The sequence below is a fragment of the Anabrus simplex genome, chromosome 14, assembly GCF_040414725.1.
Source record: "Anabrus simplex isolate iqAnaSimp1 chromosome 14, ASM4041472v1, whole genome shotgun sequence".
Lineage (NCBI taxonomy): Eukaryota > Metazoa > Arthropoda > Insecta > Orthoptera > Tettigoniidae > Anabrus > Anabrus simplex.
In genome coordinates this window covers 66,336,299-66,362,529 of record NC_090278.1, presented here as the reverse complement: position 1 = coordinate 66,362,529, position 26,231 = coordinate 66,336,299, and the positions used below count along the sequence as shown (strand labels likewise).

The 26,231-nt window shown below is 39.5% G+C and overlaps 1 protein-coding gene across 1 annotated transcript in view; it reads left to right on the top strand.

Moving 5' to 3' along the window:
• Positions 1–26,231, top strand: part of LOC136885444 (uncharacterized) — a 177,698-nt gene that overhangs the window by 118,681 nt on the left and 32,786 nt on the right. The window contains exons 3-4 of the mRNA XM_067158004.2: positions 15,154–15,961; positions 24,914–25,792. Coding sequence (XP_067014105.2) covers positions 15,163–15,961; positions 24,914–25,792 — 1,678 coding nt within the window. The 5' untranslated portion in view covers positions 15,154–15,162. The remainder of the gene's footprint in view (positions 1–15,153; positions 15,962–24,913; positions 25,793–26,231) is intronic.

Genomic DNA, 26,231 nt, shown 5'->3' with positions numbered 1-26,231 from the left:
ACTCGTTCGCACACGGGGCTAATAAATAGAGAGATGCCCTTAATGCGAACCAACATCATACGAATGGTCTTTCTTGGTGCTAAATGGACAGTGAAACGTAGAGAGACGACAATGAGGCTCTATTCCCGAACAATGCTAACAATAATAAAATATAAAACTTGTTGCTGTAGTACACAATCAAGATATACCGGTATATGAGAATAGCCAAACCCACTACTACGCTACTACTACCGGTATATTTTCTAAATTATTATTATTATTATTATTATTATTATTATTATTATTATTATTATTATTATTATTATTATTATTATTATTATTATTATGCCTTATTTATGAATAACTTAATTAATATAAACAAATATGCAACGAAATAAAAGAACTCATAAACGACAAGAGAAAATCGCCATATTAAGTAGGTACATATAAAGTTAACATATATATTACATATCCGAAGTGATCATAAACCGATAGTTCCATTCGCTTCCGCGTCGCTGTGACGGGAATGCGACTGAATTCAGTCGACTTGTTTTGTGCTGATTGGGCAGTGAAACTTGGAGAGATCCGTGACGGGAATGCGACTGAATTCAGTCGACTTGTTTTGTGCTGACTGGACAGTGAAACGTGGAGAGATCCGTGACGGTAATGCGACTGAATTCCGTCGACTTGTTTTGTGCTGACTGGACAATGAAACGTGGAGAGATCCGTGACGGGGAATGCGACTGAATTCAGTCGACTTGATTTTTAAAGTAGTCGACTGTTACGATAGTTTAAAATATCGACTAATTCGATAGTTATCAGTCGATAGTGCCCATCTCTACTTGAACCAAGACCGACTACAATATATCAGACCGTAATATCAAAACCAAGATGGTGGACGTCGTGGGCGCAGTAGCTGCCGACTGATGAAGGTTAGGGTAGCACGCAATAACTTCATTTCGACGATAAACCAACTCACGATTTTTGGAGATGTCGGAATTTCGTCCCAAAGAAGTTCTTTTACCTGCCAGTAAATTTACCGACACGAGGCTGACGTATTTGAGCACCTTCAAATACTACCGGACTGAGCCGGGATCAAACCCGCCAAGTTGGGGTCAGAAGGCCAGAGCTTCAACCGCCTGAGCCACTCAGCCCGGCGTCACATTAAATTACTTGTGTTGATACCACTGAAAGAGCTACACAATATCTGATTCAATCCGCCAGAAATTAAGAAAAGATCGCGTACATATTTTGCAAACGGTGGTAGGTAATTTAACATGATAAATGTAACATCATAAGGAAAATCACTGTTGCACCTATGAAAACACTTCGCGAACAAGTACTCATAACATATAAACAACTAGAATCACGCATATTCTGCTAGAATAGATGGACAGCCCCGCAGCAAAAGAGAACAACAAGCTGATTATTTCGAAATGTCACTTAGTCAAATAACGTTTTCTCTTAGATTACACTTCGCTGGATAGATGGAAATACATTATAAAACTGTTAAAATGATATTTATCACATCATTTTGAATGTTTAAAAATAATTTAAGGTGCGAAATTCCTCGATTTATTCACTCTGATAAGAACTGTGAAACATAACGTGTTGTCTTAGTTTCGCAGTGGTGAACAATTTCTAATGTTCAGCACTCGATGAAAATGAAGAAAATGAAGATGATGAAAATGAAGTACAGCCGAAATGATTATGCCAGCCCAATGAACAGCCCCGGTGATCTTAAGCCTTCCTTACTGGAAACTCTTATATCATATGTTGACATATGATATAGTAGCACTTCCAACCATGGTGATAAACTTAGCAATGAAGAGTTCAGACACGAAATATATAATAGGATTTTCCCCATTGAAGAACATGAGTAAAACAGCTCTGTTGACTCTAAACAATGATGTCTTTAACCTACATGGACGAGCTGCAATTTGGTGTAGACTGCTTGAGAACAGATATCCACAGCATGAATCGGAAGGTATTGGTACAATAAAACCCCTGAGTTACAAACAAATCTAATCCCTGCAAATCCCCCCTGTGGGTGGGGGGTAGAATAACACCCTCGGTATCCCCTGCCTGTCGTAAGAGGCGACTAAAAGGGGCCCCAGGGGCTCTGAACTCTGGAGCGACCACGGGGCCCTTAGCTGAGTCCTGGCATTGCTTCCACTTACTTGTGCCAGGCTCCTCACTTTCATCTATCATATCCGGCATCCCTTGGTCAACACTTGTTCTTTTCTGACCCCGATGGTATTACGTATGGATGCCTAGGGAGTCTTTCATTTTCATGCCCTTCGTGGCCCTTGTCTTCCTTCGGCCGATACCTTCATTTTTCGAAGTGTCGGACCCCTTCCATTCTATTTCTGTGATTAATGTTATATAGAGGATGGTTGCCTAGTTGTATTTCCTCTTAAAACAATAATCACCACCACCACCATCCCTGCAAGTCACTATTTCTTCTGTGTAACAGTGTTCAGATTGCTCCATCTATCACACTGTAAGTTTTGTCATACACCAAGATCTAGCCAAATGTTCCCGCAGGCAAGCACAGATTCTTTCAAAATACAATTGCATCTAAATCACACGACACTTTGAAGCACATAGACACTGAAGAAACATCACCATATCAATTATCAATATCTAAATGAATTGTTTTTTGAGGAATACGAATAGGTCAACCATTTAGAATTAGAAAAAACAGTCTTCCCTAATCTCAGACTTACTCTCAGATGACATATGCATACTACTGTTTTGTAGAAATATTCACGATGTATATTCCTAATCCACTTCTCTCTTAATGTTTTATTCTTTAGAGAACTTAAGAATAGATGTATGAGAGGCACTGCCATAGTTCGATTTAAATCCGGTTTACAACACGATCAAAACTAATATATTCTCATATGACTGCGTATAATTCCGTATCCTAGTGACCAGTCACCCATATAAATACACTCACACACTTATATTCTACATAGAAACTAATACGTATCGTCAACTTACATGAAATTACTCCGACTAAACGAGAAAACTAAAACGAATAGGCTCACCGTTATCGGTTGGAAAGAGATCTTCCCTAACCACAAATTTTGGTTACACACATAGCCTAGTACGATAGTTTGGTCTTTGACTTCCAAATTTTCCCGGTGAATATTCCTTATCCATTTCTCCTGTAGAGATCTATCTTCAGGGAATTTAAAAGCTTCAGCAACGGTATAATTAGATCTACAACCACGAACGCAGCAGGAACGACCCATTTTGTGCTATGTTACAGCACGACAATATAAACACTATTATACATCAAAATACCATCATATAAATTTCTAACAAAACATCATACTGATAAACCGTTATAGATTACTATTTTACCAAACATATACTTTATACTTCAATAACTCGATCAAAATAACACTCTCTAACAGAATGTAAACACAGATATGAACCAACCACATGTCTCAAACGCTCGCCCACGAAGTCGCCATTTTCCTCCTAATCGATAGTAACATTAAGGTCTGATATTATTGTAGTCGGTCTTGCTTGAACCTTTCCTACAGCTGACACAGTCGAGTTCAGGCAGCGCTCTCTTTGAGGCAACGGACGTAGCCCTGGGAACGGACTGAAATAGTGTGGAAAGCTTAGGCGCGAAACGTTCCCGGGTCGGGGTGGTCATTATGCAATGGCTCATCGGTGTACATACATCACTAACTCAAAGGTGTAGGAATTAATATGATAAACTAGTGAAAATAAAATAGTACCGTACATTGTACAAATCGAGTCTTACATTTCGATTGTCTGCGTTAAACCTTGTCAATTAACTACACAGGCCTTTGAGCATAACATTCTAAAATTTCAGTTTTATTCCAGTACGGAAATACTTCGTAACTTTCGTAGTAAATGTTGGTGACATCAAGAAATCAGAGGGTCATACCTAAAAGAATTCATATCGGATGATGCTTTCGATACAACGTGAAATAATCTCAGTGTATAGTAAAAGAGGAGGTCAATATTTTGGCACTCTGTAGCCTTTAATTTATTCTTGTGCCATTTATTATTATACATTCTTACGAATATGAAAGCCGGCCCCATGGTGTAGGGGTAGCGTACCTGCCTCTTGCCCGGAGGCCCCGGGTTCGATTCCCGGCCAGGTCAGGGGTTTTTACCTGGACCTGAGGGCTGGTTCGAGGTCCACTCAGCCTACGTAATTAGAATTTAGGAGCTATCTGACGGTGAGATGGCGGCCCCGGTCTAGAAAGCCAAGAATAACGGCCGAGAGGATTCGTCGTGCTGACCACACGACACCTCGTAATCTGCAGGCCTTCGGGCTGAGCAGCGGTCGCTTGGTAGGCCAAGGCCCTTCAAGGGCTGTAGTGCCATGAGGTTTGGTTTTGGTTTATTGGTTTACGAATATGAAATCTGTTATATAAAGTTGAAAGGTTTGAACCATTTAGTAGAAAATCAATTGAACATAAGACAACCTGCAACTGGTAATACTGCGAATAAAGGAAGTTCGTTTGAAACTGTACTGTATACCAAGGAAACGCGCATCGGTACGCGCTATCAGTTCATCAATCGCCTAACGAATAGGAGGAAGTTGTTTCCACTGACAGCCCGGAGATATAACGTGATTTCTAGTGAAATACTTATAAAAGAAATTAATTAATGCGAATTTGTCAGTAAAATGCAGAGAAGAAGCATTAGTAGAAATACTTCAACTACTTTCATAATAACATTAACAATATCTACTTTTCTTGTCCATCAGAAGAAATATAATAATATATAATACTCTTGAATAACCTGCTATTTTTATGACTGGGAGAACAGGTCTCCAACAGCAGCAGCAGCAGCAACAACAACAACAACAACAACAACAAAAACAGCAACAAATTGCTCCGGAACAATAGACAATATAAATCTGTCTCATAAAATCAGAGCAAAAATATTATCGGACTTCTTACGTGTTCTATGATCACGTTTGTTTAATATTCGGAGTTCAGGGATCTTATTTACAAATTATTCAGAATAATCTTCACTCTCGTCTGAATCAGTGCCATCTGAAGTTTCACCGAGGTTGATGTCGGACTGGTCTGATGCTAATTCCTTATGCATGGTGTTGTCACGCTCCCAGTATTCCTGCTCACTGTCTTTTACGTGGTCGCAACATTTTTTCCATTTGTCTTGCGAATACTGTGCAAGCAATATCCGCAAAGAGCTTCCTTTTTGTCGAGTGCGTCTGCTGTCAAGTCACGAGTGATCCATAAGACAGAAAGGGTACAGATCTCTGCACATGGTTATGAGGGTGTTTAGGGGTTGTAGTAAGGATGTAAAGGAGAGGGCATATAAGTCTCTGGTAAGACCCCAACTAGAGTATGGTTCCAGTGTATGGGACCCTCACCAGGATTACCTGATTCAAGAATTGGAAAAAATCCAAAGAAAAGCAGCTCGATTTGTTTTGGGTGATTTCCGACAAAAGAGTAGCGTTACAAAAATGTTGCAAAGTTTGGGTTGGGAAGAATTGAGAGAAAGAAGAAGAGCTGCTCGACTAAGCGGTATGTTCCGAGCTGTCAGCGGAGAGATGACGTGGAATGACATCAGTAGACGAATAAGTTTGAGTGGCGTTTATAAAAGTAGGAAAGATCACAATATGAAGATAAAGTTGGAATTCAAGACGATAAACTGAGTCAAATATTCGTTAATAGGAAGGGGAGTTAGGGATTGGAATAACTTATCAAGGGAGACGTTCAATAAATTTCCAATTTCTTTGAAATCATTTATGAAAAGGCTAGGAAAACAACAGATAGGGAATCTGCCACCTGGGCGACTGCCCTAAATGCAGATCAGTATTGATTGATTGATTGAGAAATATTTCGTACAGAATAATCATTTTTGTTTATATTGGGAATAGGAGCGCCTCATTTATGAACAGTGAAGGCATTATAGATGCTATGGCACACATTTTTATGCTAAAAAACTAATTATGCTGTATTACTATTAATTGAAATATATTCTTATCACGGACCGCTCTTTTGATATCTCCCCAACTGACTCAGTGCGATTGAGATCTGGATGATATGGAGGAAGATGTGAGGGACTGCATTGCACTATGGCATCCTCTTTCAAAGATTCAGAAAGGTTTTTTAATGTGGGCATTTCTTTTCTCACGGAGTAATATTCATGAATCTTTCTCCTCATAGCTGCTTTTACGAAATCACCAACTGGAAATCTCTTCTTTCTTTCACCTTGTTTTCCTGTTGGAGTGCCAAACTTAAGTTCACTCTCTTTCATTATCTTCTTCACCAGTGTTGTTTCCACTCCTGTCGCTTCTGAAACTGTCTGCACAGTATTTAATTTCAAGTCGTGTTCTCGCTTCATAACTTTCATATGTTCACTCGTTGTATAAACACTTTCACGTGCCTAGCCTCGCAGTGGTCTCCCAGATTTAGAAGAGGACCTAGAAGCCATGGTCGTCACTTCAGTAATTTCAGCGTAGCCCGCACGTAACAACACGCGCCGCTTGAGAGACGTTTTCACTTCAGCGCTAGCTTGGCGACTGGACCTGCTGTAGGAGTGGGGGGACGATAGCTCCACTTGTGTCTCGGGAACGCAGGATGAGGAGCCTTTCGGAACACTTCGGCTCTCTTCGGTTCCACGAACTATAACTAGGTGAGCTGCTGTCTTCAGTTCACGAACTAGGCTGGTGCATTCGGTGCGTCGACACACTTTTTACGTGAAGTTCTAGAGGGGGATGAAAATACATTTAAAAATCACTTACGACTCACAGCTATCCAGTTCGATCAACTTCTACGGATGATTAAAGTACAAATACAGAAACGCAACACAAATATGAGAGCGGCTTCAACTGCCCGTCTGAAACTCCAGGTTACACTACGGTACTTGGCGACTTGTGACTGTCTCAGATCTTTGGAATCTTTATATCGAGTTCCAAAGACTACAATATCCATGTTTGTGTCGGCTGTGTTGGATGCTATCTATGATGATGCACTGAAAGAATGCATCATAGTGTGTTCGCATGTATCAATTATTAAGTATCAAAGAATATAATACATTGTTAAAAATTCACTCAGCCCGGTAATATTGAATGGTTTATAGTGTAGGTATTATATTCTTTGACCCTTTAATAAACGATAGACGACAACGGAGTAATAAATAAATAAATAAATAAATAAATAAATATCACACTCTTACCAAGTTGGTGAAATTCTTTCTCGTATTCATTACTCCATTCAGGTATCTATCAGCGATGTTAAACCATTACATTGTCGGTGAATAAATTTCTTCGGGCGATGTGCCTGACTTCTTGGATTTCTTAATTCTTAATAGTAGTTCTCTGTACGTGCTACGAATGCTTTTAGTTTTTGTTGATTTCTTCGACGCCTACCCCAGGAATATTCATTTTTTCAGCAATCCCTAGCAACGCTGAATCCCTGGCATCTTTTATTTATTTTTTTTTATTTATTTATTTATTTATTTTTTTTGCTAGTTGCTTTACGTCGCACCGACTCAGATAGGTCTTATGGCGACGATGGGACAGGAAATGGCTAGGAGTGGGAAGGAATCGGCCGTGGCCTTAATTATGGTACAGCCCCAGCATTTGCCTGGTGTGAAAATGGGAAACCACGGAAAACCATCTTCAGGGCTGCCGATAGTGGGGTTCGAACCTACTATCTCCCGAATACTGGTCACTGGCCGCAATTAAGCGACTGCAGCTATCGAGCTCGGTATATTTTATTTTATAACTGGGAAACCTAGCATTCCACAACACTTCTTCAGATTCGTATAATTGTACAAGTATTATTGTCTACGTATCGCTCCACTTCCCTCCTTGCACCGTCTTCAAGCTTTCCGCCATCTTGAATTTGTTACTCGCTTGTAGAAAGTTGGGCACGGTCCGAGTTGACTCGCTTCTCTCAAACTCAGGCAACTGGACTCGCATGACCTGTTCACATGATGCGAGTGGCGGGCCAAACATGCGCACGCATCATGCGAGTCCACTCGCTCCAAGTCTACTCGCACCGTGTGAACCCAGCTTCAGTTCACCGGCCTGCCAAGCGGCGCACAGCAAAAGCAAATATATAGTTGAACACTGTCTGATACACTCTTCGATTCTGAGGCAACTTGATTTTTGTGTTGTGTTCTCCTTTAAAACAACTGCTGGAGCTTTTCTATTCCATAAATACATTCGCAGGGAGGAAGCAGAATGGTGGCAACAGCCATCACTTTGTTGCCTTTATTTTGCTTTCGAAATACCCTCATAACCATATGCGGAGATCTGTGCCCGTTATTTATAATACCCCTTATGTAATTATCCCAATGAAGACCTTTCCTTTTATTTACAAAACTTGCAGTGTGTTCTAATATTCTCGTACTGTACAGCAGTTGTTACTGAAGATTTTGATGCTCTGTTGTTTATCTTTGCTTGGTTTTGTTATTTAGCTTTTGTTTCTTAAGCACATTTTATTTTTGGCACATCTTCACCACTTTTTCACAAGCGCATTTTATTGTTACCATTCTTTTCGTGGGGTGATATGGTGGCACAGCAGTACGCGGTGCTGCCTGAGCAAATTTATTAAATGCAATTCACTGCATCCCCCACCCTAAACCTATAAAGATTATCTTTTGTCTGTTTTCTCCCAGTTTGCCTTGAACTTCAGTACTCAGGATATGTATGTGCAGTAGTTTACCCATGTTGCTGTAAAAACATTTTTTAAAATCCTCAACACCACCTTTACAATCCCTATACCTTAGATTTTTTTAAAAAAAATTGCAGTTTACATTCATCCTTCTTTTATTTTGAACTTAACTACTACACCTCGCTTTTTCCGTGATGCTGTTGAGAAGAGCCGTTCGATATGGCAACACTGTTGTCATAAGAGTAATACTGGTTTCTTAACATGGAATCACGGTAGCTAAAAAGAGGCGGTAGGTGTCACGCGCAGCTGACCAGGAGCGTGTGACGTCAGTGGACCGTCTGCCAGGCGCTGTAACTTACTGCAAATCAGCATGCCGAGCATTCTGGTTATGTTCCTTATCACAATTACGTTTATGTTGTAATTAAAAAAATCATATGAAAACCAGCAAGATATCACATAGAACTATTATTTTATTATTTTGTTTGTGTGATTTCGTAAATATTGCAGATATACTTTGAAATCCAGGATAGTGAGACCTTTTGCAAATATATTTAAAAATCACTTTTAAATGTTCCAATATATCAGACATGTTAGTATTTACAGTTCCCAATCCTATACATGTACAAATTAAATAAATCAGAGCTTAACAACCAAGAAATGATATTAACCGAAACAGGCTGTGGGGATATTGTACAAACACATCACTATTCACTAAAATACCTTTACACACAATTTACTTCCAAATAATTTGAGCACAGCAGGTGTGACAGGTCAGCACAAAAGTGAAAATATCCTCCAGGCAAATCAAATTACACAAATTAGACCTTCATTACCAATTGAAGACATGCTCAGAAAAACGGGTTAACCCACACTTATTTAAAACTGAGAAAATTTGAGGTTTGTGAATGAGACTGAAAAAAATATAAGGCATTATCTTCATTCATTTTTGTAAACATAAGGTTCAAGCAGACAGTACAATTTTTTATATTTTATCACCCAAAACAAGACATTATCAATAAACAAAGAGAAACTTTACATTAAACTTCTTCAGACCTTTTACACACCTATCACAGATGGTAATGAAAATTTTTGTTATTACTGTATCTCGAAAGAAATCATTACATCTCTCATTTACCCTCCTTTTAACATTTTATAATTTGCCTATTGCATTTCTCACATAGTATAACAGTATCTTTTCCTGGAAATTTATGGTTAAAGGTGTTATTTAACAGTAATCAGTGCTTTGATCAAAAACTGGTTCATCAGGAATAGTCTCAGCTTCTGGAAAAGATTTAAGGTTTTGGTAGTATTCATGATAAACTGGTGGAATATACATCAGTTCCTGTAAATCTTTCAGTTTTGCAGGATTTATAGCTCTTGGACCATGATATTTGAGGGGAAATATTTCACAATTAAGTGAATGTGTACTAGGTAATTTTTTTTTTTCTAATATCCACAGAATCATAACTCTCAATTTCACCATAGCTATACTTGAAATAGTGCTTAAAAGGTTGGTTTTTAGTTACTTTCAAACAAGTAATCTTGCTCGGCAGTACCTTTTGACCAGATTCGCTCACTATTTTTGTCTGGACTTTATCAAGAAGAGATATTGCTGTGATAAACATACCATGTGTCATTCTGACAACACTGAAAGGATTTTTAGCTAGTTTTCTTAACTAGCTCCATCAATTGATCAGGAACATAAATATAAGACACTTGCCTCTTTTTTTTCCTCAATGAGACTAAAGTCCTGGTCACATGGTAAAACCGGGCGAGTTGGCTGTGCGGTTAGGGGCCTGCAGCTGTGAGTTTGCATCCGGGAGATGGTGGGTTCAAACCCCACTGTCGGCAGCCCTGAAGATGGTTTTCTGTCGTTTCCCATTTTCACACCAGGCAAATGCTGGGGCTGTACTTAATTAAGGCCATGGCCGCTTCCTTCCCATTCCTAGCCATTTCCTATCCCATCGTCATCAGACCTATCTGTGTCGGTGTGATGTAAAACAAATTCTAAAAAAATTACATGGTAAAAATTTATGTCCAGGTACCAAATAATGACTGGACTGAGCAGGAAAACTGTTGGTGTGAGCTCGAGCAAATGCCAGGTTTTCATCGCTGCACTTACTTGGGCGATTGCTGTGATGTCCTCTTTTGTCCACTTTCAATAAGTAAATAACGAATGTAGTATTTAATAAAAAACTTGGGTTGTATTGTAAAACATGGCAAAATTTCCAATAATGGGAATTTACTTCTTTACCTAGTGGTACATAATAAAAGTAAAACATGCAAGCTTACATGAGGAGAACCTTATGTTTTTTCTGTTGAATTACTCGAGACATTCGCCCACTGCTTATACCGAATATGTCAGTTGCAGCAGTGGGTTAGACCGTTTTTGACATTACAGATAGATCAAATCCAGAAACGCAAGAACATTCACCTTTTGTATTTAAGCTAATATGATCCCTGGAGGATAGCCGAATATCACAAAAGATAGCTCTCAAATCTGACAACAGATAGCAGTGCATAACTTGAATATTTTAATTTTGAGGGTTAGCCCGTTTTTCCGGGCATGTCTTCAATTGAAGTATTACACAAATAAAAACTTACAATTTTAGGGCAAATTAATTTACCAAACCACATCCTCATTAAACATTCAAAATTGACTGGAAGTTACCAACCTAAGGTGCAATCTTAATTTTTTCTTAAAGAAGAAATGGGGGGTTATATTTTAAATGTTGCATACGAATCCAAACTAGGGTGATAATTACACTTTATTAGATTAGCTTGCAACGTTGCTCATATGACCCTTCGAAAGACCATAGTCACACAGTGGAAGTTAATGAGTCATCCACTTCATCATGTCATCATGTACATTACTTTTCCTACTGATAAATGTCACATTACATAGCATGCGTTAGCACACCAAACAAGAAAATGCAACTTAAGCCTGAATACTGAATAGAAGATCATTTGAAACTAACGGTCAAGAGGTGTATCCAAATAAAAATAGTACAAGAGTGCACATACCAAAATGTGACTCACTGATACAGAAAATAAAAAGGCACAATTAATACCTTCATACCAGGAAATACCAGATCACAGCATGACACACCACGAGTACCATTCCTATCCATCCTCCAACAAACAACAATACTAGGACACAATAATTTCACACTAACATTCCAGTGAGATGACCCCAAATCAAGAAGTACCAACAGAACAAAAGGCAAAACATAACCTTCAATACTTCTTGACTTCATCACGCTATGTGAGACTACCCTAGGAAGACACAGTAAACCAGAAACTGATGAAAATAAACACCATGAAAATTAAAATAAAGACAGAGTAATTAAAGATTATTAATTAAAGATCTTTTACTGAACCGTAACACCTGCAAATTTACCACAAAATTTTATGATGAATTTAAAATAACTATGAACAAATCTTAATGACCTGCTATGTAAATTAAATAAACAGATCAGGGTAATTATAAAGAAACCAAACTTTTGAAGAAAACCCTCCTAGAGCATAATTCACAATGATAAATGAACAATGTCAATCACACATCAATCAGTCACTACTGATCTGCATTAAGGGCAGTCGCCCAGGTGGCAGATTTCCTATCTGATGTTTTAGTAGCCTTTTCTTAAATGATTGCAAAGAATTTGGAAATTTATTGAACATCTCCCTTGGTAAGTTATTCCAATCCCTAACTCCCCTTCCTATAAATGAATTACCGGAGTATTCTGAACGACTAGTATTCTATTGCTCGTTCACAATCTTGTAACACCAGAGCTTACCACTTGGTTGATATGGAGTGCCGTACAGGTTAGTGGCGCCAGGCGGAATAGAGTGCTCGCATGTGATTCCATACTAATACAGACACCATTTCGCGCACAATACTATGTGATAATCAAGCTAAAACATTGACATTTCAATGAAATTCATGCAATTATGCTGACAAAAACGAAGATTTATAATATAAATAAACAGTTTTACAGTATTTACATTTTAATTTGGAATGCCTAATGACTCAAATATGTATGTAACCAGCATATATCTAGTTTATGTTAGCTGGGCAGTCTGTAAAAACAGTAGGGCAGTGCACCCATTAAAAAGGTCCTAGGGAGAACATTGCACACCCCCAACGGAGGTGAGCGGCATGTACCATTTTAACCACATACCAACTCTCCTGGCAATCTTAAATTTCTGGCAGTACCAGGAATCAAATACAGGCCTCTGGGGACAGCAGCTAATAGAGTTAACCATTACACTACAGAGGTGGACAACTGGGCTAAAAGGGTCTTGCATGTTATTAGCAAGGTGTCCCATGACTTCCAGTAAGGCAGTACACTTCTATAACTTTTTTTTTTTTTTAATGTTAAATCACATAAATCACAATACAATGTTCGGTGTGATCGAGTGCTGGTGACAGAAGTAAGGTGACATACCTGTGCTGAAGCATGAACACCCAACATGCTGTGGTTTGCCCCCTGCTCGTGTTGGCTGTCATAATGCGAGGCAATGCTGGTATAGTGATGCTGTCGCCATGTGAAGATGTCACTCCAGTGGCTCATATCATCAGCGATGACAGGAAGTCTGTTCCGCCACGTCTTCACGATGGCCTTCATGTCGTGAATTGAACTGTTCCGGTTGTGCAGCAAGCTCTGGGTGATCTGGGCAGCTTCTTGGAGTTTCATGATCTACGTCTAACCATCTAATACCAAGAAAAAAGATTGCAGAAGAATCTCATATTAGATGAATGCGAGACCTCAAACACATGTCATGAGCACAGTTGCACAACCATAACCTGTCAAAATAGTCATTACAGCCTCAGCATTACCTGGTCTAATAATATGGTGAAACGATGCTCATCATATTATGAGAGAATTTGTCTCATTTTCAAAAATTAATGTTAAAGTTCCCTCTGGGAATCAACGTCTTTATCATCTGATGGCCCGACAGGAATTAATTTTTTTAAATGAGACAAAGTCTCTCATAGTGCATTGGCACTGCTGGTGGCCCCAAGTGGTCTCCACGGTATGCACTAGCCATGCGTCTTGGTAGGTGTGCTATTTACCAACTGATGAGCCCAACTTAGCACACTGTGGCAAAATGCTGACAACCAGGAATGAGTTAACTGGTAAATTTATAATGTCCAATAATGGACCAACTATATTGGTATTATTAAGTAGTAAGTTCCGAGCTGTCAGTGGAGAGATGGCATGAAATGACATTAGTAGAAGAATAAGTTTGAGTGGTGTCTTTAAAAGTAGGAAAAATCACAATATGAAGATAAAGTTGGAATTCAAGAGGGCAAATTGCGGCAAATATTAATTTATAGGGAGGGGAGTTAGAAATTGGAATAACTTACCAAGGGAAGTATTCAATAAATTTTCACTTTCTTTGAAATCATTCAAGGAAAGGCTAGGAAAACAACAGATAGGGAATCTACCACCTGGGCGACTGCCCTAAATGCAGATCAGTAATGATTGATTGATTGATTGATTGATTGATTGATTGATTGATTGATTGATTGATTGATCTCAAGTCCATAAGGTGTACTGCAATCTCTTCTGCCTGTGAAGATCTGTTAGCTTGTGTAGTACAGTAATTTTGTACGGGTACAATTGAAGGTCACCACGTAACATTCTTTGAACTGAATGGCGCGATATTCCACTTCTTCTTGAAGCTCACCGTGTTGACTTGTGTGGGTTGCGCTGCATGGCGACCCTCAGCGCAGCAATGTTTTCCGGAGACTGAACTGCTGATGCACGTGGGTGCTTTTCTTCCTTTACACTGCCTTGTTCTTCAAATTTTCTGTTAGGCCTAAGTGAAGGATGGTGTTACTTGCTGATGCCCACCTAGACTGACATACAGCTCGAAATTTCCTTTGTGTCACCGTAACACATTCTAATTTGCAATAAAAGATAACTGTTTTGGCGCGCTGCTGAGCGTTGAGTTGGCCGTGGTCAGCCATGTCAGAAAGCTCACTGGAATGCAGGTATTTGGAGGCAAAGCAGCAGTGTCACCTCTACAGTTATTTCCATGAAACAGGGAAGGTGTGCACAAAATTTGAACAACATAGTACGTAAGTTGCATTTTATGTTTGCTTTTCAAATGTGTCAACTATTTGTGTGCCACCATGTAATATTGTAAAGATGGAACATATGACTGTACTTTAAAAAGTATACTACCCATAATACGGGCTTCGCAATGAAATTCATTTTATGCAATAGTACACTTGATACAACAAAAACTAAGTTTCCAGGAATTTGTCACATCATGACAGTTTGCTATTGGACCCTGCCCCTATAGATTGTACTTAAAATTGTTTTAAATGAGCTTACATATTGTATAATGGCATGTGTTTTATGTAACTGGAAATAGGAGATTCCATAAATTAATAAGATTTTTTTTTAATTTAAATTTTTAAGATTTTTGTTCTTTAATCCTTTAAATTGTTGTTCTCCTTTGCCCCTGTTGTCATTTATTTTCTAGTAATATAACAATTCTCTTTAATCAGTTGCAGAAGATGGACAGCCTTCAGAACAGAGAAAATCCCAATAGAAATCATCATTTCTCTAATCACACAATGGTGTATATCGACTTGAAAGCAACAGGTTTAGGAATTGATAGGGAAATATATCAAATAGGGGCTCATTTTGCAGGGAACAGCTTTTCGAGATATGTGTGCCCCAATGGAACCTTCGGAGAAGAAACTGCAAATCAAACTGAATTATCTATGAAAATTGCTATGTTTCATCTCAGAGGAGAACGATTTGAAACTGTGTCCAAGATGGATGCTTGGAAAGACTTCTTAAAGTTCCTCGAAAGTGCTAATAATAGTCTTGTATTGGTCACACATCACAAACTCAATAGTTGTTACTTACTGTTCCGTGATTTGTCAGAACTGTCACTGATGGTCAAGTTTAGGAAGATTTGTGCAGGTGTAATAGATACACTCCCACTGTGCACACGAGTGTTTCCTGGAAGATATGAACTTGGAAAGAATTACAAACTAAAAGAACTTGTGAAGGATAAACTGGGTGAAGAAAACCCATCATTCAGTGCCACAGTTAATGCAATAAATTTGGAAAAGCTAATGAAACATGCCAATGTTCAATCAGAAATGTTCCAACAAGATTTCATTGCTTTGTCTACCTTAGAATGTCAGTATGAGATAAAGATGGCAAAAACGGCAGCTAAAGCTAGGATGAACTTCAATGGAGAAGGCAGCAGTGCATCACTCCTCCCTAGCAGGGTGAAGGCTAGAAAACATAGAGCCAACAGAAAGAAAACTAGTCCTGTTACTCTGGATGTCAACAAACCAGGTATGTTCTAAATTATTTGATTGTTTATTCAGAGATCCAGGGATATGTAGCACCGGCAACCATGGAGCACACCCTGAATATTACATTTATTTCATGTGCTGTGCCCAGCTTCCTTCCATAATTTTTTCCATCCAATCTTTCTCGATTAATCCTCTCAATATTTACTTTAGCAATGGCGAAGTTACGGCCTGTTGCCCTCTCTTACACTTAACGACATAATTAAAATATAATAAAGAAATACTAGAACTGAATTAGATACATAAACAAGATAATAAGTAAAGTTAGCAAATGCACATTAAAAAAAAAAGAAAAATATAAAGCAATTATGAGAAACAATACATCATAAAGGATACCTACTAGGCCTATATATAATATTTCATACGAAGGTTATGCCGAAAGTTTTTAGCAGCTCGTAAACCGTAATTCTGAGGACAATGGGATAATTTTCATTTGAAAGAGCAATGTTTTTCAACCTTGGAACATGTGCGCGCAATCCCTCCTAGCGGTAGTTCCTCCACAGCGAGGGAAGAACGCACAGGCAGTGCTGAGTCAGACACGGTGCAAGATGGATCTGTCGTGCCGTGATTTTCGAGCAATGACTTTTTTTATGATTATAAAAACAAATTAAGTGCCGAAGAATACCATTCTTCTTTGCTGCACAGTTTTGGTGAGGCTGCCCCTTCTAGAGCCACAGTTGGAGATTGGGTTTGAAGATGAACCTCGTCCCGGTCGCCCAGCAACAGCTGTGACTCAAGAAAACATTGATGCTGTGAGGGAAATGATCAAAGCAGATCCACATCTTACATTTTGTGACCCTTGGAGGGACTTCAAATATTGGGTCAAGAGCAGCGCAGACCATCGTTCACAATTATTTAGGCCTTACCAAGAGATGTGCCCGTTGGGTGCCACATTCCCTGACAGAAAGCCAAAAGGAGGAGAGAGTGGACTGGTGTCATTTCATGCTAGAAAAATTCAATGGAGGGCAGTCCGAAGACACAATATCGTCATAGGTGATGCATGGGTCTACCATTATGACCCTGAAACGAAGAGACAGTCTTCTGTGTGGTGCCTTCCAGGGGAGGAACCACCCACAAAAGTTTGACGAAGTCGGAGCTCCAGAAAGAAGATGGTGGCAATTTTTTTTACGAAAATGGGGCATCTCACCACTGTGACCTTGGACACATGTCGTACAGTCAATGCTGAATGGTATGTGAATTACTGTCTTCCCAAAGTCCTTGCCACTTGGAGGTCACAGCACCCAAAGTCCAAGAGTGGGCACCTTCTGCTGCATCATAACAACGCATCTGCATTTAAAGTTTAAAATTTCATTGTTCCGTATTGAAGAATATTACAGTTAAAATTGAAATAATTGATAGAGATTCAACCTATTCAATACAAAAGAATAAGAAATGTAGTGAATTACATTCCCATTTAATAATAGGTAGAAATGGTACCGGTTTCGACCCTAGTCCAGGTCATCATCAGCCGATTAAGACGAAAAACAATGCATAGGATCAGTAGAAGAGGCGATATAAAAATGAAATGGGGGTAGACACTGTAAAACTTAGAAGTAAAATGCAAATCATTCAAAAGAATCTTCTTCTAAGTTTTACAGTGTCTACCCCCATTTCATTTTTATATCGCCTCTTCTACTGATCCTATGCATTGTTTTTTGTCTTAATCGGCTGATGATGACCTGGACTAGGGTCGAAACCGGTACCATTTCTACCTATTATTAAATGAGAATGTAATTCACTACATTTCTTATTCTTTTGTATTGAATAGGTTGAATCTCTTTATCAATTATTTCAATTTTAACAGTAATGCATCTGCACACAGGGCTGCCAGAACAATGGACTTTTTGGAAAGGGAAAAAGTGCGAGTGTTACCTCATCCTCCCTATTAACCTGACCTGGCCCCATGTGACTTCTTTCTGTTCCATAAGAACAAGGAAAAAATACGTGGGCAGCGGTTTTCGTCAGATGAAGAGGCCATTGCAGCATACGAGAGTGCACTAAGTGACATCCCGAAAGAAGCTTGGACTGAAACGTTTTCTAAGTGGTTTCAGGGAATGGAAAAATGTATACATGCTAATGGAGAGTATTTTGAAAAGTTGTAATTGTTGTTTCGCAAATAAAAATTTTTTCTCACACTCTGCTAAAAACTTTCGGCATAGCCCTCGTAAAACAAGTATGGCAGTAAACTGTGACTACTTAAATTCTTTGTATACAAATTGAAAGGTGAAATATTACACACATACACAATATTATTTGTAATAATAAGTAATATAAAAATGTTAATTTGTATTAACAGGAACTAGAAGTTGGAGTAACTATTCACGGGAATAAAATTGACATGTTAAGGTTTGCAGATGACATAGCATTAATTACAGAGAGTGAGGAAGATTTACAAATGGTTCTTCATATGATGAATAAAGTATTGGAAGAATAGAATAATGTGAAAATAAATAAAGATAAAAGAAAAATTTCAGTATGCCGTAGATGAATAAAATATAAATTATATACCCTTCCCAGAGAGAATCTGGGAAAGGGAATGGATGATGATGAAGAAGAAGAAGAAGAAGAAGAAGTAATATTATTGGTTTTTAGGAAATAACTGCGTATTTTAATTTCAAAATCACAGTCACATACCATAATACCCAAGGACGCAGTCTATCATGCATCACTAGTCACACGAAACAGTCGGCGGTGTTCAGGAGGAAATTTCTCCAAGCAGTTTCAAATTTTGTTCCTAACATCAGCTGGAAGTGTATTCCAAAGTCGTGACCCAGTCATAACAAAGGATTTATTGTATGTAGAAGAGCGGTTAATGGGAATAGCGAGGGAAGGGCCAGATCTAGTATTAAAATTATGAAATAAGGATAGAAAATGAAATTTCAAAGAAATATATAGGGGGAGATTTTCATCTAGAGTTCGATACGGACTGATGGTGATATTCTGTCTGTTGGTTATCTTGGTCGGGAATAAGCTTTCACCAATAGCAAAACTTCTATCTGTTTCTTTGTTACATAGGTATGCTAAAAAACGTCTGATTCAGTATACAGTCGAACCTCCCTTCTGCGGACACCGTCGGTTCTGAGGAAAAATGTCCGTTACGAGACGTGTCCGCTAAAACAAGTTTGTAAAAATAACCTAACATTTTAACGGCAAAGAACATCGACCTTAAACAATCTAACCACCATTGCTAGCTACAAAATGCTCAACTTTCAGATTATTTGCGATTTCTCAAGCTTTTCCTTGTAACATTGTTCCACTCACACACAGTTTCTTCACTCGAGCACACTTGAACAATTCATATACCGCAACGTTCACGTCTGAAAAAACTGACTCCCGCTTATTTTTTCACTCCTCGATTCCTATTTTCCTCCCACTCCTTTAAAATTTCAGTTCTATTCTTCACAATCGTGTTTATTTGAGTTTTCCCGCAGTTTAATTTTTCGGCAAGCTTTCTCACTGAAAGTCCCTTGTCACATTCTATAATCACATTTCTTCTTGCCTCGAGATCTAAACATGATCGTCCCTTGTTACTCATGTTTAACAGACAACTGAAATGCTACGGTATTTCTGTCTCACTAATTAGCGCATGTACTGTATTTTCCTTCTCAAGTTAACTACCTGAGCTCGACCTTATCAGCGAAAATCTGAGTTATGAATAGAATGATGCAAGAAGGGAAGAAAATCCCCAGGTAACGTTTGAGTCAACAGTCTCTGGGAGCATTTCTGGTCAATTAGAATTACACCACCAGGTAAAATTGCATTCCGATGTACCTTCTCTCCCCTTGCACTCGAAATAGTACAAACATTCAAAAGGGATTTCCTTATGACTGAAGAATGGTTTCAAAAGAGAGGATGACATGTGGTCCGGCGTAAAAAAAATTGTCCTGCAATGTGTAAAGTGTCCGCTTAAGTCAAGTGGACAGGACAAATTCCGCTGTCCGGAGTTCAAGGTGTCCGCTTAAATGAGGCCAATTTTACATTTGTCTTATGTAAAATAAAATCAGTTCCGAGAAAAATTATCTGTATAGGGAGGTGTCCTCTGAATAAGGGTGTCCGTTAGGGCAGGTTCCACTGTATAATTAAATATATATTTTACTAAACCTTCTGTTAATCTCTCTCTCTCTATAGTCATCAGCTGTGAGATTGGTTGACAGCAGCTCTCCATTCTTCATGTTACTCTGCTTTCCTTTTCAGTTCGTAATAGGAGTCGCATCTCGTCATCTAATATTTGTGTCATGTACTCTAACCTTGGTCGTCCTGTATAATTTTTTTCCTCTATGGAACCTTCTATTATTTTCGTCAATACCGAGCTCGGTATCTGCAGTCGCTTAAGTACGGCCAGTATCCATTATTCGGGAGATAGTAGGTTCGAACCCCACTGTCAATAGCCCTGAACATGGTTTTCTGTGGTTTCCCATTTTCACACCAGGCAAATGCTGGGGCTGTACTTTAATTAAGGCCAAGGATGCTACCTTCCCATTCCGATCCCTTTCCTGTCCCATCATCCCCGCAAAACCTATCTGTGTCGGTGCGACGTAAAGCAACTTGCAAAAAAAAAAAAAAAAAAAAAAAAAAAATCTTCAATAACCCAACATGTCTATGATCCCTTTGCTTCTTTCTTTCTTTTCTAGCCTATTTCAATCCACTGCTAGATGTAGGCCTCTTCCATATGCTTCCATCACCTTTGGTTTTGAGCCAGTTGGAGCCAGCGTGTTCCAGCCAACAGCTTTATGTCATCGAACCATCTCTTCTGGGGTCTCCCAATGCCTCTCTTGTGTTCCCATGGTCTCCAGCGAACAATCCTAGAGGTCCACCTGTTGTAGTCTTGTCGAGCTATGTGTCCTACCTATTGCCATTTTAGTCTTGCTACTCTCTCCAGGATGTCTGTTGCATTCGTTCTTCTCCTGAAGACCTCAACAGTATTAATGGCGGAGATGATGGAAGAGGTACCCCTGTACTTGGGGATTAATATGAGTACAACGCACAAAGGGCACAACGGCTGCACACGTTGGTGGCGGTACGCCGATAACGTCTGTTCCCCATGTTAGGGGCGGCTGAATCACAACTCACAGTCAGTCACTAAAAAATGTTTTACAATACTTTTAAAAATTGTTATTTTTTGTTGAATGAAGTATAATTTGATTGACTGATAGCAATGTGAAATCTAATATGATTTTTTTTTTACTTTATTATCAGCTCGTATAATTTGATATATATTTTAACCTTCATCAATACGGATGCAGTGTTTTTAGTTTATCTTAATTATTTGAAATAGTTAGAAGCTTACACACTAGCTTTATGGTTATTGATCTTCACTAATGTGAACATTAGATGTTAGAGAACTATTATACTTTGAAGTCACTAGCGTCCCTGACCCGACCAAACTTTAGGTTAAATTTATTGTGGCTGAAGATGCTTATGACAGTTAAGCAAAACATGTCCCAAGTTGTAACACCAGTTGTAATGTTTGTATTCTAAACATAAGGACTGATAAGTATTGGAGAGGTGGTTTAACTTTTTGTTTTCAATTACAATTTTTATAATCTGATATCCAATACGGTTTACATTAAGACTTATAACATGTAATTATCAAGGGTTCCGACTGACTTTGATAGCAGCTGTGAGTTTCACATACACCTGGACTGCTGCCTACAAGCCTGGAAAACACTGACTGACATGATTTATATCACCAAAACGTGAAACAAAATTGGGCACCACTGTAATATTACAGAAGTTAATGGTTTCTTGAATTTTTCTTAACATGAGTCGTCGTGTTATCCCAGGGCGATGTTCTTTTGCTCTTACCTCTTGATATCACCAAAGTCTTGCTTTTCTCGGCACACCTTTTTTTCAATTTTCTCGTTCAGTGCATCAAGTTGTTCTTGAACTTTTTTTTTGCTGTTCATTCCCCAGAGAACAGTATTAGGCCTATTTGCAAATAGTAATAACTTCATCTCCCTATCCCCATATGTTTCCTTTGCTTCCTGTACATTCACCGGTGTAACTCGGTTGTAACTCGAGCCGATTATATATAAATTCTTCTGCATACATTGACCAGTTCAACTCAGTTTACGTATGTGTTTACGATGACTAAACAGACCAATCCTAGAATAAAACAGACGCCCACACAAATCACTCTGAATGGATGGAGGAGGGCAGGTTTGAAATTGACAGAGTTTTCTTGCTTGTTGCTTGGCTTCTTGATGTCTGCGGCGTTCTCTTTCAAACAAGTTGACAGCGGTGGATGTAGTGTTCCACCACAGTGAACGGTCCACAGCACATTCTTCGCATGTCTGTATATCTATACCAATTGTCTTCATGATGTGTTTCAGCTGGTCCTTAAAATGCTTAAAAGAGGGGCTCCACGAGGTCTACTGCCGGAGCAAAGTTCACCATAAAGAATTTGGCGGGGAAGCCTGGCATCACCCATGCGGTGAACATGGCCTAACCATCTCAGTTGATGAGCGATGATTGTTGCCTCACTGCTATTTAGCTGCACTTTGTCAAGAACTGTTGTGTTGGGCACATGGTCCTCCCACTTAATATTCAAGATGAATCTCATTTTCTGTTGGTGGAAGCATTCAAGTTTTTTTATAGCACGCCGATAGAGTATCCAAGTTTCACAGCCATGCAGTAGTGTGGAAATGACAACTGCTTTGTACACCATGAGTATGGTATGCAGTTTTAGGTCGTTATTCATTAAGACTCTGCGCAAGAACCGTCCGAATGCTGCATGAGCAGCCCCAATTCTTTTATCAACGTCTTGTTCACAGGTACACCGTTTAGACAAGATGCTTCCAAGATGTGAAAAGTGATCAACCTGTTCCAGTGTTGTGTCTAAGATGGGGATACTGAACTCAGGAAGAGTTGAACTTGGGGCAGATTGTGCAAGTGCCTTCGTTTTTTCGCATTAATGCAAGACCAAAGCCATCACATGCAGTTTTAAAGCAGTTGAGTGACTGTTGTAGTTGCTACGGTGTCATCGACATACTGCAGTTTTGTCACCCGGGTAACCAGGTAACGTCTTTGTGAGCGAAGTCTTGCCAGATTGATAACGCCTTCATCAAAACGAAATTTAATCTCCATGCCTAAGTTGTTTGCAGATGATTCGTGCAGCATGGCAGCCATGTACAGTGCAAAGAGTGTAGGAGCAAGCACACAGCCTTGTTTCAATCCATGAGAAACCAAACCACTAGAACATCCCTAACCTAACATATACAGTTGAAATCTGTTATCGCGACTCCAAAGGGACCACCAGTCAGCGGTTGTTATAGCCGATAGTCGCTCAAACAGGTTTTTCTGCTATATTGCTAAAAATATCACATCTTTAAGTTTTAGGTTGCACACTTACATGTTTAATTAACAGATTTATGTTAAAACTTCAAAACACATAACTGAAATAAATACTGTATTTACAGTGCAGTATTTGGGAGTGGATCTGAGACGAATTTCATTGGCATTCGCTTCAAGAATAGGTTTATTGATTGGGACATTATTTATTTAAGAAATGACTAGGTAAACAACAGTAGCCAAAGTGGAGGGATCTGGACCCTCACATCTTACACCACTACCCACAGTTGGTCTTGTGTAGTTGACGTGGGGTTCATGGAACGTACACCAGCATCGATAGCATCCCATAAATGCTCGACTGGATTAAGATCGGGGGATCTGGAGGGCCAATCCATGCTCGTAACCTCACTGGAGTGCTCCTCCAACCACCTGCTTGCCACCACAGAGCGGTGACTTGGCGCATTGTCCTGTTGAAACATTGCATCTCCATCAGGGTACTCTAGAGCCAGAAAGGGATACAGATGGTCTGAAAGAATGTCCACATAACGTGCACCTGTCAGCGCTCCCTGCAAACGGAAAATGGGGCCTAATTGCGACCATGGGAATGCCGCCCAGACCAGAACTGAGCCACCTCCCACCTAGGCACAACCTTGTTGTCATGCAGGATCCATAGCTTCATGGGGCATACGGTAAATTCTCACGCTCCCACCAACTCGATACAACTGGAACCAGGATTCATTGGACCATACCACATGCCGCCACTGTTCCATGGTCCATTGCCAATGTTCACAGGCCCATGCACGTCTGTGAGCTCTGTGTCAAGGTGTCAGCAAATGGACACGAGTCGGTCGTCAGCTGGTGAAGGCTATGCAGTGTAGTTGCCTCCTTACAGTCCTGGTAGAAATGGGTTTCTGACTCCCAATATTCAACTGGGCTGTGATCTGACTCACAGTAGCCCGTCGAGTGCCCAGTATGGTTCTACGGATGCGACATGATGTCCATTTGTTAAACACCTGTGGTCTTCCCGTGCGGCAGTTTACGCAGGCGGTAACGTTCTCTTTGCGATATTGGAGATCCACCCTCGACCCTATCAACCACTAAAACCCAAATTCGCATGTAATCTCCGCAATGCTGTGACCCATGCACCATACGCTGGTGATTATCCCACATTCAGAGTCGGTTAACTCGCGGCGTGTTGCCATCTTCACAACACTGGTGTCTGTGACAGATTGCTCAGCTACACCGCAGCTGGCCGCAACACTCAAGGGTCATACACGACACAATTTCTAATGGGACAGACATCCCTTCCCGTGATTTTTGGCCACTCATTGTAATAGTAGTAATAATAATAATAATAGTTCTTTATCTCCACTTTATCCTGTTCTATAGAACGTCTACGTTAGCTTCTCTCATTTTCTTCCTCCAGGTGTTCATGTCCTCAAATTCCTCTCCTTTCCTTTCAGGTCTTCCATTATTTTGGCCCTCTGTTTCAACTTTGCCCTTCTTTGCTATCTTCTACCATTTATTACAAAGATTTGGACTCTTTACCTCACATACTCCTGTTCTCATTGCTGCACATGACCATACCATTTTAGTAACTTTTCCTCAATTTTAATAATAATAATAATAATTCTCTTTTTATCAGTTGCAGCTAAGAAGATGACAACCATGGATAGTCCTCAGAACGATGAGAATCCTAATGGAAGTCATAACTTTCCTGATCATACAATGGTGTACTTCGAATTGAATGAAACAGGTTTACGAACAGGCAGGGAAGTATGTCAAATAGGGGCTCATTTTGCAGAGAGTAGCTTTTCAAGATATGTGTGTCCCACTTCCACATTTACACCAATGGCTGCAAAACGAACAGGATTATCTAAGAAAGATGGTATTCTTTATCTTGAAGGAGAGCGAGTTGAAACTGTGTCAAAGATGGATGCTTGGAAAGACTTCTTGAAGTTCCTCCAAAGTGCTAATAAGAGTGTTGTTTTGGTCACACATAACATACACCATTGTTTTATCTTACTGTTCCGTGACTTGTCAGTACTTTCATTGATGGAAGAGTTTAGGAAGGTTTGCCTAGGTGTAATAGATACACATTCTCTGTGCCAAAATATATTTCCTGAAAGAAATGAATTTGGGAAAATTCACAAACTAGAAGTACTTGTGCAAGACAAACTGGGTGAAGAAAACTCATCAGGTCATCACAATGCCACAGTTGATGCAATCAATTTGGAAAAGCTAATGAAATATGCCAAAGTTGAACCAGAAATGTTTCTACAGCACTTCTTCTCTCTCGCCAACTTAGAATATCGGTGCAAGTTAAGTAGGAAAAAGTTACGGAGGAAGGAGGCAAAGAAGGCAGCTAAAGCTAGGATGACTTTCAATGATAACCACCAAATAAGCTCCGTGGAGAATGGAGAAGGCAGCGATGCATCACTCCTCTCCGACATGATGAGGGCTAGAAACCTAGAAGCCAACAGAAAGGAAACCAGTGCATTTACTCTGGATGTCAGCAGACAAGGTATGTTCCAAATTCTTTGATTGTTTATTCAGATGGATATATAGTGTCCATGAAGCTCTCACTGAATATGGCATTTATTTCTCTTACCCATGACCAGTCTCCTTCCATCACTTTTCCTATCCAACGTGTCTTGATCAATCCTCACTCTCTTCTTATCTTGATATTAGGGACTAGCTAATGTACCCATACTTCACTACAGAATTCTAGGTTAGGTAGTATACACGTTGTGGGTAAGATTATATTAAATTGCATAGCCTTAACGTTACCCCGACATTGAGTAACCATACATCTTTTCTCACGTCAAGAATGGGTTCGGGAATTTTGATGGTAACAGCAGGCCCTCTTGCCTACTATCAGTCAATCGAGTTAGGGAGTTTTCATTATAATGGCGGACGTTCACTCTCCACCTGCCTGTTTACACTCTTAGTAGGACTGTCTT